General features: G+C 39.0%; 1 protein-coding gene across 1 annotated transcript in view; it reads right to left on the bottom strand.

Moving 5' to 3' along the window:
* Positions 1 to 9,414: 9,414 nt before the first annotated feature.
* The window catches only part of LOC138921743 (nuclear RNA export factor 2-like), a 30,802-nt gene continuing 21,958 nt past the window's right edge, over positions 9,415 to 18,258 (bottom strand). The window contains exons 21-22 of the mRNA XM_070256903.1: positions 9,822 to 9,882; positions 9,415 to 9,686 (exon numbers count right to left, since the gene is read on the bottom strand). Of these exons, the coding sequence (XP_070113004.1) occupies positions 9,642 to 9,686; positions 9,822 to 9,882 (106 nt within the window). The 3' untranslated portion in view covers positions 9,415 to 9,641. The remainder of the gene's footprint in view (positions 9,687 to 9,821; positions 9,883 to 18,258) is intronic.

The following is an 18,258-nucleotide window of genomic DNA, read 5'->3' as shown; positions in this document are numbered from 1 at the left end:
CAGGATATTAATCCTTTGGCCTGGACTCCCACCTCAACCAGAAAATAGTTATTATTAATCACTACATGCATATTCTGTTGATTTTTTCAGTATATATCTTAATAAAATGCACAGGTATTTGTGAAAATACAAAGGCATATTCTTTCACAAACACGTCGTCACTCTGTGTGTGATATTCACCTGTGTCACTTAGTATGCGAGCTCATTTGGTATTTCGTCAGTTACACGATCGGGTGTGTTTTTAAGTGTTTCATTGGGCATTTGTATTGCTTTTAATGTGCATTCTTTGTTGTAACCTTTGGCTCATTTCTCTCTCGGCTGAAGATAAACCCCACATCTGCAGTACAGGTTGCAAATGTTTTCTCCCACCTTTTTATGTACTTTATACTTTGAAATTTTGCTATACAAATGGTGTTTTTGACCACCGCACAATATATATATATATATATATATATATACCACACAATGCATATATGTGTATATATTCAGATATAAAAACAGTAAAGCTCATTGTTAAAGAGAAACCCTAAACAATACAGTTAGCTTCATTGACTGCCTGCCAGCATGACAGAGCTGAAAAACATTGACACTGTATAATTCTAGATTTTGAGTTACTGAGCATTAATTTGCAAGGTTCTTTTTCCTGGGGAAAGTTGCCTAACTTCTCACGAGTCCTGTACCCTGATCTAAATAATGTCAACAATGAACAGCGACTTGAATAGCAGTAAGGATTAAATGGGGTAAAGTATAAAGTACCTATTGATTAAAGTCCTTGCGTAAATGTCAATAACCTTTTCTCAGGTCACCCTCCGGAGAGAGCAACAGCCCTGCTTTCACCTCAGCCTCGCTTAACACCTCAGAGTCCAGCTCGACCATCGTGGCACAAGGTTTCATCTCTGTAATCAGTATCGTGTTGAGTGAGTAACCACGTGGACACAATTCGAGGAGAGTTTAAAACCATTAGTTCTTAAGCTTTGGAAGCCCATTCTTGAAAAAGGAAACCGATGGTATATTGTGGGGAGGAAAGGAGAGAGAACCCCATTCCTCTCTGACTCGATGCATGACCCTGGAAAAATATAGTATCTGTGGGCCTATCCGTGATTATCCATAAAATGGGGAAAATGACGCCTTCCTCACAGAGCTCTTGTGAGAAGAAAAGGAGAACATCTATAGAAACGTCTGGCACACTGTAGGACTTGGACAAATATTAGTACTGCCCAGTCTGTCTCCTCCCTCCCGTGAGAGATAAGACTTATAAATAAACCAAAGCGCATATCTGTCATAGAGAACATTTGGAAACATAGCCAAGGAAGAGAAATGTACAAACATTTACCTAGTGCATGAGCTTTGTGTCATTTCTGTGTTGTGGGATGAATTAAGCAAAGAATTTTGAGAAAGGGAAGAAAAGAATTTGCTTTTATTCCAGGTGATTTCCTGCCCCCTTCTTGTACCTTCTAGTTTGATACTGGAGGAGCAATTTTCAACTGAGTCTCAGAAAAAGAGAGCATATATGGGAACAAAGTAATAAAGGTCTGCTGGACAGAAGACTGACTTCAGGAGGCCTGTGCCCACTCCAAACCACAGGACCTTGGGTAAATCCCTTCCCCTGGGCTGGCCTCAGCCCTAACACAAAAGAATGCTCGGTACGTAAATGGTGGTTCAGGGCGTAGGTTTGACCTTGGGCGCCTTTAGTTGCAGGATGCATAATCTTTAGTAGGCAGTTTTCTTTCTCTGTCTCACCTTTTCTCTTGTGTTAAGTGGGAATCGGGATGGTCCCTGCCTCTTAAATTTGTAGTGAAGATTAAATGAAATACTACACTGAAAGTACTCAGCGCAGTGCATGGCCTCTTCAGCGCTGAGTATGTGTTTACGTCATTCATTGTAATTACCATTATTCCTCCTAGCCATCCAAAAGGAGAGTCATGAGGATGGGATTCACATTGCCAGGTAATGCAATTGTTCTGTGGTGCTGTAATTTCATCACTGTTGGGAACAGACTGGTTGACACACAGACTAAGGGAAGACTGTAGAAAGCTCATGAACGGACCAGATATATACATGATTTAATATGACATGGTTGTGGCATTTCCACAGATGTGGATTAAGATGCATTGTTCAATCCATGGGACAGGTACAGCTGTAAAGGTTTAATAAAAATCAAAGTCAAAATGATGGATGCATGTCATTATACATTTGTCCAAACTCATAGAATGTACACCACCAAGAGTGAACCCTAAGGTAAACTGTGGAATTTGGGCGATTATGATGTGTCCATGTAGGTTCATTAGTTGTAACAAATGTACCACTCTGGTGGGAGATGTTGATAATGGGAGAGGTTATACATGCGTGGGAGCAGGGAGTATAGGGGAAATCTCCATACCTTCCCCTCAATTTTGCTATGAACTTAAAACTTCTCTAAAATAATGGTCATTTTAAAAAATCGAAGTTAAATACTTTCCCATACCATGTGATTTAATATTAAAAAATCAAGACAGTAATAATATAAAAACTTCATATATGATACCATGGTTCTATGAAATGTTGATGTAATGTATATAAATATATGTGCACATATGCAAGCAAATTGAAAACAAGGAAACGGAACACAAAAAATGTTAAGTTTATTTTTTTCCATTGATGGTGGGATTGCTGATTACTGATGTTTTCGTTTCCGTAGTTAACTGTATTTTAATCATTTGGTAAAATGAATATATACTACGTTTATGATAAAAGAAACTTCAGCCCCTAAATGCTTTGTTTGTTACTTATCAAACATATCAAATGTACAAAATTTTATAAAAATCTATAACATGAACATTTGTGTACTCTCTACCCAGATTAAGCAATAAACTTGACAAATGCTTGGAGTCCATCTCTTAATTGCACCATCCTTCCTTCCCCCTTAGATGTAACTAATAGCCAGAATGAGGTGTTTATAGTCTCCATAAATTGCTTTATACTTTTACTGTGAATGAAAGCATCCTTAAAAAATGTTACATATATATTTTTCCCACTGTAGGTGCCCTTATCTTCTATTTGATAATTTGGTTTAACATTACATTTTTCAGATGTATATATGGCCTAAATTCTATAGGTCTGGAGCGTTAACTTTTACTGCTATATATTATTCCACTGTAAGAATGAATCATAATGTATTTTTTGGACCACTGTTGACGGACGTTTTGTTTTTTCCTACAGTTTGCTCTCACCAAAAATGCTGAAATGAGCATTATTATACACGAGGCCATGTGCCTCAAGTGCCGTGTGTCAGATATTCTCTAGTTCCTTGCTACTCAAAGTGTGATCCATGGAATAGCAGTTTCATCATTACATGATATATTAGTCAGGGTTCTCCAGGGAAACAGACCCAATAACGTGCGCACGCGTGTGTGTGTATGTGTGTGTGAGTATACATATATTTATTTCCTTTTTTATTTCAATTTTATTGAGACATAATTGACATAGCACTGCATAAGTTTAAGGTGTACAGCAAAATGACTTGACTACATATATTGTGAAGCGATTATCATGATAAGTTTAGTTAACATCCATCCTTTCATATAGATACAAAAAAAGTTTTTCCTTGTGATGAGAACTTTTACGATCTACTCTCTTAGCAACTTTCAAATATGCCATACAGCAGTGTTAACTATAGTCATCATGTTGTGTATTACATCCTTAGTTCTTATTTATCTTATAACTGGAAGTTGGTACCTTTTGATCGCCTACCTCCAATTTCCCCACCTCCCACCCCCTGCCTCTAGTAACCACAAATCTGGTCTCTTTTTTGACAAGTTTGTTTATTTTAGATTCCACATATAAGTATCATACACTATTTGTCCTTCTTTGTCTGACTTATTTCACTTAGCATAGCGCCTTCAAGGTCCATTCATGTTGTCACAAATGGCAGGGTTTTCTTCTTTTTTATGGCTGAATAGTATTCTGGTGTATGTATATACCACACTTTCTTTATCCATTCATTTGTTGAATGACACTTAGGTTGTTTCTATGACTTAGTTATTGTAAATAATGCTGCACTGAACGTGGGGGTACAGACATCTCTTTGACATAGTGATGTTGTTTCTTTTGGATGTATACCCAGAAGTGAATCATATGGTAGTTTTATTTTTAATTTTTTGAGGAACTTCCACGTTGTTTTCCATAGTGGCTGTACGAATTTACAATTCCACCACTAGTGCACAAATGTTCCCTTTTCTCCACATCCTCGTCAGCATTTATTATCCCTTGTTTTTTTGATGGTGGCCATTCTAACAGGCATGAGGTGATATCTCAGTATGGTTTTGATGAGCATTTCCCTAATGATGAGTGATGTTGAGCATCTTTTCATGCACCTGTTGGCCATTTGCATATCTTCTTTGGAAAAATGTCTATTCAGGCCCTTTTCCCATTTTTTAATTGGATTTTTTTTTGTGATTGAGTTGTATGAGATCTTTATATACTTTGGATGTTAGCTCCTTATCAGATATATGGTTTGCAAACTTTTCTCCCATTCAATAGATTGCCTTTTCATTTTGTTCATGGAAACTTTGCTGTGCAGAAGCTTTTTAGTTTGAGGTAATTCCATTTGTTTATTTTTTTATTTTGTTGCCTGTGCTTTAGGTGTCATATCCAAAAAATCATTGTCGTGACTCATGTAAAGGAGTTTTTCCCCTAAGTTTCCTTCGAGAAGTTTTATGGTCTTAGGTCTTACATTTAAGTCTTTAATCCATTTAGAGTTAATTTTTGTTAGTGATGTATGATAGGGCCTTAGTTTCATTCTTTTACATGTGGATATCCAATTTTCCCAGCACCATTTATCAAAGAAACTATCTTTTCTCCATTGAGTGTTCTTGGCTCCCTTGTCAAATATTAGTTGACTGTATATTCTTGGGTTTATTTCTGGGCTCTCCATTCTGTTCCATTGGTCTATGTGTCTGCTTTTACGCCAGTACTATACTATTTTGATTACTACAGGTTTATAATATAGTTTGACATCAGGAAGTGTGATACTTTCTGCTTTGTTATTCTCTCTCAGGATTGCTTTGGCTATTCAGAGTCTTTTGAGGTTCCACATAAATTTTAGGATTGTTTTTTCTACTTCAGTAAAAAATGCCATTGGAATCTTGATAGGGGTTGCTTTGAACCTATAGACGACTTTGGGTAGTATGGACATTTTAACAATATTAACTCTTCCAGTTCATCAACACCAGATACCTTCCCAATTATTTGTGTCTTCTTCAATTTCTTTCATCAGTGTTTTGCAGTTTTCACTGTAGAGATTGGTGCTATTGTAAATGGATTGTTTTCTTTATTTATTTTTCAGATAATTCATTGTTGGTGCATAGAAATAATACAGATTCTTGTATGTTAATTTTGTATCCCACTACTTTTCTGAATCCATTGATTAAACAGTTTTTTTGGTGGAGTCTGTAGGATTTTCTCTATATAAAGTCATGTCATCTGTGAATAGAGACAATTTTACTTCTTCCTAATTCTGATGCCTTTTATTTTTTTTCTTGCCTAATTGCTGTGCCTAGGACTTCCAGTACTATGTTGAATAGGAGTGTTGAGAGTGGGCACCCTTGTCTTGTTCCTGGTCTTACAGGAAAAGTTTTCAAACTTTCACCATTGAGTATGATGTTAGCTGTGGGTTTGTCATATATGGCCTTTATTACATTGAGCTATTTTCCTTCTATACATAATTTGTTAAGAGTTTTTATCATGAACGGATGTTGAACTTTTTCAAATACTTTTTCTGCATCTATTGAGATGATCATATGGTTTTTTCTTTCATGTTATTAATGTGATGAATTACATTTATTGATTTGCATTTGTTGAACCATCCTTGTAGCCCAGGGATAAATTCCACTTGGTCATGGTGAATGATCTTTTAAATGTGCTGCTGGATTCAGTTTACTAGCATTTTGTTGAGAATTTTTGCATCTATATTCATCAGGGATATCGGTCTGTAGTTTTATTTTCCTGTAGTGTCCTTTTCTGGTTTTGGTATCAGGCTAATGCTGGCCTCATAGTTTGTGAAAGACTGGCGTTAATTCTTCTTTAAATGTTTGGTAAAATTCACCAGTGAAGCCATCTGGTCCTTGGCTTTTCTTTCTTGGGAATCTTTTGATTATTGATTTAATCACCTTACTAGTAATTGGTCTGCTCAGATCTTCTATTTTTTTCCAGATTCAATCTTTGTAGGTTGTATGTTTGTAAGAAATTTTTTCATTTCTTCTGGGTTGTCCAGTTTGTTGGCATATAGTTGTTCATTCTTTTCTTTTTTTTTTTTTAAGTAATTGGCTCATGTGATTTTAGAACCTAGCAAGTCCAAAATCTGCAGGGTAGGCTGCAGGCTGGAGCTGGAGACCTAGGGAAGACCTGCAGTTCAAGTCTGAAGGCAGCTTGCTGGCAGAATTCTCCCTTCCTCTGGGAAGGTCAGTCTTTTTTCTATTTAGGCTTTCAACTGAGTGGATGAGACCCCACCACATTATGAAGAGTAATCTATTTTACTAAAGTCTACTAATTTAAATATTAATCTCATGCAGAAAACACCTCCACTGAAATATCTATAATAATGTTTGAACAAATATCTGGGTACCATGGTCTAGCCAAGTTGACACATAAAATGAGCCATCACACCTGGGATCCTGTTGCAATTGCAGAATTTCAGGCCCTGTCACGGACACTTGCTCTCCTCAACTCCCAGAAAGCCCTCCCACCGTTACTTCACCATGTTTCTTTGATGCAGCTTAGGGTGCTAAGAACAGCCAAACACCACTTCTCTTTGCTTTATTTTATTTTGGTGGAGGTGAGGATAGTGTCTAATGTTGCATGATCTAGGTCTGAAGTTTATGCCCTGGATGAAGTATTCTCATCCAACCACTGCTTTTCTTCAACACAGGAGTTACAGGATGGGAGGATCATAAGGAGCAGTGGCTGGAGGGAAATACTGTGATTATTAAGTGAACGATATCGTTAAAGCCTTATGAGCAAGCAAATAGGATAAATGGAATCCATATTTAGGAAGATCAGCAATTATGCACTAAAGCTGGAGGTGGGAGCTACAGGCAGGGATCCAAGGTGTAAGGGCATCAGTTCAGTGACAAGTTCTGGGACAAAGAGCTGGGAGTGGAGAGTACCACACAGGAGCCAGAGGTATTCCAAGGGAAGGCACAAGTTAGTTGGACGTGAAAGATGGAAAAGGGCATCATCAGGCCACTCCCCCTGCAGGTCCTGCAGCTACTTCTGGGGCTCCTTCCCTGGAGATGTTGAGTCTGATGGGGGACAGGGAGAGGCCCGCCACTCACCACCACCAGCATCCTTTGTAATAAGTGCACCTTGTTGGCGGTGTCCATGAACTTGATGCCTTTGTACTTGATGGGCAGGAAAAGAAGGAACATACAGGAAATAATGCCTCTTCATGAAGCTAATCCTACATGAATTCCACAGCCCCAGCCTCCCTGCAACCCTATCCTTAAGCAGAGTGTGCCAGGGCCCAGGGAAATGAACAGAGCAGCTGTCAATGGATCCTCCAGGCTGGGACTCCCATTTTATGCTTTCCCTCCTAATCAGCCTTCCTATCTCACACTCCACACGATCAACACACAAATTAACAATGTCAAGAATAAAAGAAAGTTTTTACTAGACATCCTACAAAAACTTAAGGCACAAAAAGTGAATGTTATAAACAGTTTTGTGTTAATGCATTTGATAACTAAGATGAAATGGATACAAAACTGCATATGATTCTATATATATGAAATGTGTGTACATACATACTTATGTATGCATATATGATGAAATTGTTCCAAATGACACTAAGAAATTGATGTTCTAATTTCCATCCTCAGAAACAATGTATAAGAGTATCTGTTGCCACCATCTTCAGAAACAATCTTGCAAAGCACACATTTTGCCTCATTTTACACTTCCAAAAACCTGTCCAGCAGGACAGTTTGCACAGAGACCTCTGTATGAGGAAGAAGACAGCAGGGTCAGCATTTGCCCAGGTCATGGGCCCTAGGGAATTGAGGGAACCGGCAGGAGAATGAGTAACTGGAAGACTGTGGCATCTGAGGTGGCTAGGGAGGGAGCCCGAGGATGTGGAAGCCTGAGGGTGTAAAGAGACGAAGTAGACGGGCCATGCAATGGTTTCCAATGCCCCTGCCCATGAGGGAACTCAGACAGCTCGGAGAGCCTGAGTTGAGCCAGACAGTGCGACTGTTTGCTAACGTGTGAGACTGCCTCTATTCCTCAGGCTGCGGCTGAGAAGTGTGCACTGTGGTCTCTGTACTCTAGGTGAGAAGGCCGAGACTAGACGTTGATCACTGAGGCACCACACAGAATAACATGGAATTATTCCTTATGTAACGGCAATTATCCCCTTAGTTCATATTTGTAAGACATGCACGCGCCAATGTATGGATCCTTCATGTAAATATACGTAAAGAATGGAAAAGTGGCAAGTGGTTGGAAATACCGGTAGTACGTGAGACCCAAAAATAGAGGCATAATTTGTAAACAGGTGGTACCTCACCTATGTCATCATTTATAAGATTCTGAGTTGAAATTTGTTATTGCTGTTATTTTCATTTCAAAGCTTATGCCTGCTTGTCGTCTAAAGTGCAAACGTCACAGAAGTGTGGAAAATGAATTGTGTAAGTGTCTCTTTCAACTCTTGCCTGCAATTCTGAACTACTAATTGCTAGTCAATGAGAAAGGTCGCACAGAACTGACCAGAACGTGAGATCACATGCTATTGTTGTTTGGAAGTGAGAAGGAACGACTGAACCTCCTCAGACACATGGACCTGGAGCACCTGGTGTCAGCTCCCTGAGAAAGGCACTGGGCAGACAGGCTGGCTCTCCCTCCCTCTCAGGTGCTAAAGTGACATCCCTCCCACAGGCCACCTTGAGGAAGGGGGAGGGGGCGGTACAGTGCCTGGATGAGAAGACAAATGGAAGCATGGTGAGAGGTGTGAAAAGGCCCATTTCCCATTCCCCTGTGTGCAAACCATAAAATTGTTCGTGGTGTGGTCTTCGAATACATTCAAATGATGGGGAATAAGAAGTCAAATATGTGAGTCCTCAGCTTCCTTCCTTTCACAGCCCTCACCAGGCAGAAGGCATCCTCTGCGAAGCCCCTTTGTGCCAGGTCACATGCTTGTTTCTGCGGGCCTTCAGGCAGAGCAACTGACTGATTCACACTGCCTGCAAAGACCAATATCTGGAAGCAGCGTGTGTCCCTTCTCACAGGATTTACTGACAAACTACCTATGGACTCAAGCCTGATGTGTCTGCTAGGGACTGCCAGGGTGAATGGGGGGCAGGAGGAGAGGGCAGGGCCTTTCAGTCCTGGACCCATTGGCTCACGGTTGGGGCAGGGCAAGAGCGATCCAGGACACACAGCATACAACGTGCAACGTCACTCTTTATTATGCAAATAAACAGCAATCGTGAGTGGGGAAAATACACAGAACAACTGACCCTTCAGGTTGTTATGCTACCCGGCCTACAAGTTAACTTTGCCTTCTCAGTCAGCCAGGCCTCCCACCCCAGGCATGGGCATGGCCGTAGGCTGCAGAAAAGAGAAACAAAGATGACGTGGATGAAGGCAAAGACGCGATCCAAGGGCTCCTTTCAGGGGATTTGTTTGAAGGCCTCCTCTGGGATCTTGCCCCCTGTCTGGAGGGAAGGAGTCAGGACGTCAGAAGGGCCAGCTCCCTGAGTTTCATTCCCAGGCCACTGGGCTCCACCATCCTGGCCTTCCTGAAGGCCCAGAAACATCCAGCTTTAACCCACTTGATTCCCAGACCTCACCTTGAGCGTAGTGAAGGCCTGACCAGCTCTGGTGTAGTTCCACTCATTGTCCTGAAGGCACCTGGAAGGGGAGAAGAACAGGTGATCTCCATTAGTATCGCAGTACAGACACGCTGACCACGCAGTGCCACCGCTAAATCTATGCCACGTTTTTGCTGGGACGCATGTACCAGAACGAGCACTATGAGTAATGATGAAGAAAGACCCAGGGAAAACCCAAATGTCTATCACTAGCATTCAAAACTGAAAAACAGAGCTGTGCAAAAGAACGAGGGAGCTTAATATATATTGATAAAGATGTTCAAGAAAAATAACAAATGAAAATTTTAGAAATACAAGTTTCCAATCATTTTTTATTGAGATATAATGCACATACCATTTTAAAGTGTACAATTCCATGCCTTTTAGTATATTCACAAGATTGTGCAACCATCACTACCTTCTAATTCCAAAGTAATTTTATCATCTCAAAAAGAAACTCCTTAACCATTAGAGATCACTCGCTATTCCTCCCCTTACCGCAGACCCCGGTAACCACTCATCTGCTTTTGGTCTCTGGATTTGCCTGTCTTGGACATTTCATATAAGTGGAATCATACAACATGCGACCTTATGTGACTGGCTCCTTTCACATAGCATGGTTTCAAGGCTCATCGATGTCATGGCATATATCAGAACTGTGTTCATTTTTATGACTGAATAATATTCTACTATATCGATGTACCAGATTTATTTATCCATTCACCAGCTAAAGGACTTTCGGGCTGTTTCCACTTTGTGGCTGTTATGAATAATGCTGCTGTGAACATTCCTGTACAAGTTTTAGAGTGAACGTATGACCTCATTTCTCCTGGTAGATACTTAGGAGTGGGACTACTGGGTCACATGGGAACTCCATGTTTAACCTTTTGAGGAACTGCCAAAATGTTTTCCCCAACTACTGCACCATTTTACATTCCCACCAGTAATACACGAGAATTCCACTTTCTCCACATCCTCACCAACACTTGTTATCATTCGTTTTATTGATGAAAGCCATCCTACTGGGTGTGACGCGGTAATCCACTGTGGTTTTAATTTGCATTTCCTTAATGACTAATGACATTGAGAAGTTTTTCATGTGCTTCTTGGTCATTTGTATATCCTCTTTGGAGAAATGTCTATTCAGATCTTTCTCCATTTTTGTAATTGATGTAACATTGAGGTTATAATTGATTATAACATTGTATAAATTTCAGGTGTACATCATATTTTGCCTTCTATATAGACTGCATGGTGCTCCCCACCAAAAGTGTAGTTTCTGTCTGTCACTGTACACATATTCTCCTTTACCTCTTTTGCCCTCCCCCACCTCCCTTTCCCCCGTGGTAACCCCCAATCTGTTCTCTGTATCTATGTGTATGTTTGTTTATCTTCCACATATGAGTGAAATCATATGATACTTGTCTTTCTCTGTCTGACTTCTTTTATTTAGCCTAATACCCTCAAAATCCATCCATGTTGCTGCAAATGGCAACATTTCACCTTTTTATGGCTAAGTAGTATTCCATTGTATATACATACCATATCTTCTTTATCTATTCATCCAGTGATGAGCACTTAGGTTGTTTTCAAGTCTTGGCTACTGTGAATAATGCTGCAGTGAACATAGGGATGCACATATCTTTTTGAATTAGTGTCTTTGTGTTCTTTAAATACCCAGAAGCGGAATAGCTGTATCATGTGGTGTTTCTATTTTTAATTTTTTGAATAATCTCTATACTGTTTTCCATAGTGGTTGCACCAATTTACATTGCTACCAGCTGTGTACGAGGGTTCCCTTTTCTCCACATCCTCTCCAACACTTATTTCCTGTCTTTTTAATAATAGCCATTCTGACAGAGGTGAGATGATATCTCATTGTGGTTTTGATTTGCATTTCCCTAATAAGTAGTCATGCTGAACATCTTTTCATGTGCCTTTTGGCCATCTGTATATCTTCTTTGGAAAAATGCCTGTTCAGATCCTCTGCCCATGTTTTCATTGAGCTGTTTGTTTCTTGTTGTTGAATTGTATGAGTTCTTTAATTATTTGGGATATTAACTCCTTCTTGGACATATGATTTGCAAATATCTTCTCCCAATTGGTAGTCTGTCTTTTTGTTTTGTTGATAGTTTCCTTTGCTGTGCAGAAGCTTTTTAGTCTGCTGTAGTCCCGCTTGTTTATTTTTTTCCTTTGTTTCCCTTGACTGACAAAACATACTCAGAAAGATGCTGCTAAGACCAAGGTTGAAGAACACACTGTCTATGTTTTGTTCTAGGAGTTTTATGGTTTCGGGTCTTACATTCAAGTCTTTAATCCATTTTGAGTTAATTTGTATGTATGGTGTAAGATAATGGTCTACTTTCATTCTTTTGCATGTGGCTGTCCAGTTTCCCATCATTTATTGAAGACACTTTCCTTTCTCCATTGTATGTTCCTGGCTCCTTTGTCCATAGATGTGTAGTTTTATTTCTGGGCGTTCAACTCTGTTCCATTGATCTGTGTGTCCGTGTTTGTACCAGTACCATGCTGTTTTGATTACTAGAGCTTTGTAGTATATTTTGAATTCAGGGATTGTGATTCCTCCAGCTTTGTTCTTTTTTTATCGGGATTGCTTTAGTTATTCAGAGTCTTTCGTTGCCCCATATGAATTTTAGGATTCTTTGTCTATTTCCATGAAGAACCTCATTGGGATTCTGATTGAGACTGCATTGGGTTTGTAGATTGCTTTAGGTGGTATGGACATTTTAACTATGTTTATTCTTCCAATCCATGTGCATGGAATACCTCTCCTTCTTTTCATTTCATCATTGACTTCTTTCAATAATGATTTATAGTTTTCAGTGTACAGGTCCTTTATCTCCTTGGTTAGGTTTATTCCTACATATTTTATTCTTTTTGTTGTGATTATAAATGGATTGTATTCTTGACTTCTCTTTCTGCTAGTTTGTCGTCACTGTTTAAAAATGTGACTGACTTTTGTATGTTGATTTTGTACCCTGAAACTGTACTATATTCATTTAGTATTTCTAATAGTTTTTGGTGGATTCTTTAGGATTTTCTATATATAAAATCATGTCATCTGTAAATAGTGACAGTTTTACTTCTTCCTTTCAAATTTGGATGTATTTTATTTCTTTTACTTGCCTACTTGCTCCAGCTAGAACTTCCAATACTATGTTGAATAAGAGTGGCAAGAGTGGGAACCCTGGTCTTGTTCCTGTTCACTGAGGGATGGCTTTCAGTGTTTCCCCATTGAGTATGATGTTGGCTGTGGGTTTGTCATGTATGGCATTTCATATATTGAGATATTTTTCTTCTATATTTATTTTACTGAGAGTTTTTATCATAAAGAGATGCTGAACCTTATCAAATGATTTCCCTGCATCTATTGAGATGATTCTGTGCTTTATATTTTTCATTTTGTTAATGTCGTGTATCATATTGATTAATTTGTGGATGTTGAAGCATCCTTGCCTCCCTGGAATAAATCTCACTCGACTGTGGTATATGATCCTTTTCATGTATTGTTGTATTTGATTTGCTAATATTTTGTTGAGGATTTTTGCATTGATGTTCATCAGTGGTATTGGACTGTAATTTTCCTTTTTTGTGTTGTCCTTGTCTCGTTTTCATATCAGGGTAATGTTGGCCTCATAAAAATGAGTTTGGAAGCATCCTATCCTCTTCAATTTTTTGGAAGAGTCTGAGAAGGACAGGTGTTGAATCTCCTTTGAATGTTTGGTAGAATTCACCAGGGAGGCCATCTCGTCCTGGACTTGTATTTTTTGGGAGATTTTTGATTATTGTTTCAATCTCTTTAGTTGTGACAGATCTATTTAGATTCTCTATTTCTTCTTGATTCAGTTTTGGGAGGTTATATGATTTTAAGAATTTATCCAATTCTTCCAGGTTATCCAATTTTTTGGTGTATAGGTTTTCACAGTATTCTATTGTAGTCCTTTGTATTTCTGTGGTATCCAATTTCTCCTCCTCCATTTCTGACTTTATTTATTTGAGCCTTCTCTTTTTCTTGGTGAGTCTAGATAGAAGTTTGTCCATTTTATTCATCTTTTCAGAGAACCAGGTTTTAGTTTTACTGATCTTTTCTATTGTCTTTTTTAGTCTCTATTTTATTTCCACTCTCATTTTTATTATTTCCTTCCTTCTGCTGACTTTTGACTTTGTTTGTTCTTTTTTATAGTTCCTTTGGGTGTAATTTTAGATTGTTTATTTGAGATTTTTCTTGTTTCTTGAGGTAGCCCTGAATTGTGATATACTATCCTCTAAGTACTGCTTTTTTTTTTTCAAAGATTGGCACCTGAGCTAACATCTATTGCCAACCTCCCTTTTTTTTTCCTTCTTCTCCTCCCCAAAGCCCCCAGTAAGTAGTTGTATATTCTAGTTGTAGGTCCTTCTGGTTGTGCTATGTGGACTGCCACCTCAGCATGGCCTGAGGAGTGGTGCCATGTCCACAGCCAGGATCCAAACTGGTGAAACACTGTGCCCCCAAAGCGGGAACGTTCAAACTTAACCACCTGGCCATGGGGCTGGCCATGCTTAGTACTGCTTTTGCTGCATCCTGTAGGTTTTGGTATGTTGTGTTCTCATTTTCATTTGTCTCCAGGTATTTTTTGATTTCTCCTTTGATTTATTCATTGATCCAATGGTTGTTCAGTAGCATGTTTAGTCTCCACATATTTGTGAGTTTTCCAGCTTTTTTTCTTGTAGTTGATTTCTAGTTTCATACCATTGTAGTCAAAAAATATGTTCAATATGATTTCAATCTTTTTAACTTTATTGAGATTTGTTTGGTTTCCCAACTTGTGGTCTGTCTTTGAGAATGTTCCAAGTGCACTTGAGAAGAATGTGTATTCTGCTGCTTTTGGATGGAATAGTCTATGCACATCTATTAAGTCCATCTGGTCTAATGTTTCATTCAGCACCGATGTTTCCTTGTTGACTTTTGGTCTGGATGATCTCTATATTAATTGGTGTAAATGGGGCATTAAAGTCCCCTAATATTATTGTGCTGTTGTCAGTTTCTCCCTTTAGGTCTGTTAATAATTGCTTTATATACTTTGGTGCCCCTATGTTAGGTACATATATATTTATAAACGTTATGTCTTCTTGGTGGATTGTCCCCTTTATCATTATATAGTGTTCATCTTTATTTCGTTATCTTCTTTGAAATCTATTTTGACTGATATAACTATGGCTACACCTGCTTCCTTTTGGTGGCCATTTTCTTGGAGTATCATCTTCTGTCCCTTCACTTTGAGCCTATCTTTGTCTTTAGAGGTGAGATGGGTCTCCTGGAGGCAGCATATTGTTGAGTCTTGTTTTGTAACCCCTCCAGCCACTCTGTGTCTTTTGACTGGTGAATTTAATCCGTTTACATTTAGAGTGATTATTGATATAGGAGGACTTACTTCTGCCATTTTATCTTTTGTTTTATGATTGTCCTATATTTCTGTTGTTTGTTTTTCCTTGTGTTTCTGTCTGACATTTCAGTTTGGTGGTCTTCTGCCATGTGTTTCTCAGTTTTCTCTTTTTTTACATTTTGTGATTCTGTTCTGAATTTTTGTTTCATGGTTACCATGAGTTTTGCACAAAAGTTCTCATAGATAAGATAGTCTTTTTTCTGCTAATAGCATCTTATCTCCATTTGCCCATGCAGGTTCTGTCCTTTCCCTCTTCCTCTTCTGTTTTTGTTGCCACAAATTATCTCTTTTTGTATTGTGAGTTTGTTACCAAGTTGAAATGGTTACAGTTATTTTTAATGCTTCCTTTCCTTTTAATCTTTACTTTATAATTAAATATATACTGTCTTATTCTGATTCAGATTTACAATTTTTATGATTCTGTGTATCTATTTATCATCTTGTTCATAATTCCGTATACCTTTGCCTTTTTGTTTCAGGTAGGAGGGCTCCTTTCAACATTTCTTATAAGGCAGGTCTAGTGGCAATGAACTCCCTCAGATTTTGTTTGTCTGGGAAAGCCCTTATTTCTCCTTCATATCTGAAAGATAACTTTGCTGGGTTGAGTATTCTTGGCTGACAATTCTTATCTTACAATATTTTGAAACCCCTGTAGGGTTTCTGCTGAAAAGTCTGCTGATAGCCTAATGGGTATTTTTTGTGAGTTGTTTTCTTTTTCTCCTTGGCTTCTTTTAATATTCTTTCTTTGCCATTGATTTTTGACAGTTTTATTATCATGTGACTTGGAGAAGGTCTTTTTACATTGAGATAATTGAGTGTTCTACTAGCTTTGTAGATTTGTATATCCTGTTCCCTCCACAGGTTTGGGAAGTATTCAGCTATTATTTCCTTAAGTAAGCTCTCTGCTCCCTTCTCTCTCTTTTCTCCTTCTGGGGTACCCATTATCCTTATGTTGCTCTTTATAATGGAGTCAGATAATTCTCATAGAATTTCTACATTTTTTTTAAAGTCTTAGTTCTTTCTCCTCTTCCACCTGTATCATTTCTAGGTTTCTATCTTCAAGCTTGCTAATTCCTTCTTCCATTGATGTTCTCTACTTCCAATGTTTTCTAATGCATTCTTAATCTCATTTATTGAGTTCTTCAGGTCCAGAATTTCCGTTTGGTTCTTCTGCAAAGTTTCAGTCTCCTTGGTAAAGTATTCCTTCTGTTCATTGGTTTCATCCTGAGCTCACTGAACTGCCTTTCTGAGTTTTCTCATAATTTGTTGAGTTTCTTCATTACAGATATTTTGATTCTTTATCATTTAGATCATAATCTTCCAGGACTTTATGTTTGATTTCTGGAGAACTGTTTACTTTCTGTAATGCCACAGTATCATGGCTTTTTGTGGTGCTTGCAGAGTTATTCCTCTGCCGCCACTGTTGCTGTAGCAAACACGTTTTCTATTTAGGTATAGCTTTGTTATGATTCAAACTTTTCAACTGCTTGGATATTAGAATTCTTTCTTTTTTTATGGTAGGTGGTCCTCTAGTGCCAGTTTTTGGTCTCTGGTACCTGTGCTGCCTCAGGCTATATTTGAAGATCTTCATGGTCCACCCTCCACTGCCTCTATTTGGGTTGTTCCTGGTATTCTTGTCATCACGGCCTGTGCTTCTGGGAGTCACTGATGCCTTGCTGTTGCTGGCGTTGCTGCAGTCAGTCACTGGCTTTGCTGCTGGGGGCACAGGGATGGCTGACAACCTCAGCCTCATTGGGGATCACCTGAGTCAGAAGTTCCACCTCCATGGTGGGGGTAGGGGAAAGGTGGGGAGGGAGCCAGGTTCACGGTACACCATTTCAGCTGTTGCCTGTTAACTTGTGGTCACAGGTGCCTCAGTGGTTGGGATGTAGGGGTCCTGTGCACACCTCTGCCTTTGCTACCAGGCTCCGAGCTGAGGCTTGGGGCCTAGGATCATAGGGCTCCATCTCTGCTGCTGCTCTTCTTCCTGTGGCCACAGGTGCCACCAAGCTGACTGTCTGGCGTTGCACCTGCACCTCTGCTGCTGCTCACTGAGTTCTCTGTGGCTGAGGGTAGCTGGCTCAGCTGCTGCTACTGGGGATCCAGGATCCTAGGCTCTACCTCTGCTGGTCCCCTGTTTAGCCTCCTTTATGTGCTCCAATTCACCCACCTTTATATGTACCAAAGTGTGGATCTTTCTGGCATCCTGGTGTGTTGTGCCATGTAGCCTTTGTTGTGTTGTGGATGTTTTAATCACTGTAGATTGAAGGAAAGAGACAAAAGGATCCTCTCACACTGCCATGCTGATGACGTCTCCCTTTCTCCACATTTTTATTTGGCTTTTTTGTCTTTTTATTTTGAATTGCAAGTGTTCTTCATATATTCTTCTCAGATACGTGATTTGCAAATGTTTTCTCCCATTCTGCTGGTGGAATTTTCACTTTTTGATAGTGTCCATTGATGCACAACAGCTTTTAATTTTGATGAAGTCCAATTTATCTATTTTTTCTTTGGTTACTTGTGCTTTTGGTGTCATATATAAGAAATGGTTGCCTACTTCATGAAAACATACATCTATATTTTCTTCCAAGATTTTTACGGTTTTAGCTCTTACTTTTAGACGTTTGATCTATTTTTCAGTCTATGTTTGTACAGAGTGTGAATCACAGGTCAACATAGATATCCAGTTGTCCCAGCACCATTTCTTGAAAAAGCTACTTTGTCCCTATTGGATTTTTTCCAGCACTCTGGTTGATAATCAATTGGTCATAAATGTGAAGGTTTATTTGTAGACTCTGAATTCCATTCCATTGATTCATATACTGTCCATATGCCAGTACCACACAGTCTTGATTACTCTAGCTTTGTAGCAAGTTTTGAAATCGGAAAGTGTGAGTCCCCTAACTTTTTTCTCTCTCAAGATTGTTTCGGTGCACTTTCACATGACATTTAGGATAGCCTTGTCATTGTTT

This window comes from Equus caballus, chromosome X, assembly GCF_041296265.1.
Source record: "Equus caballus isolate H_3958 breed thoroughbred chromosome X, TB-T2T, whole genome shotgun sequence".
Lineage (NCBI taxonomy): Eukaryota > Metazoa > Chordata > Mammalia > Perissodactyla > Equidae > Equus > Equus caballus.
Note: the sequence above shows the minus strand (reverse complement) of the source record. Positions and strands in the feature narration are given on the sequence as shown.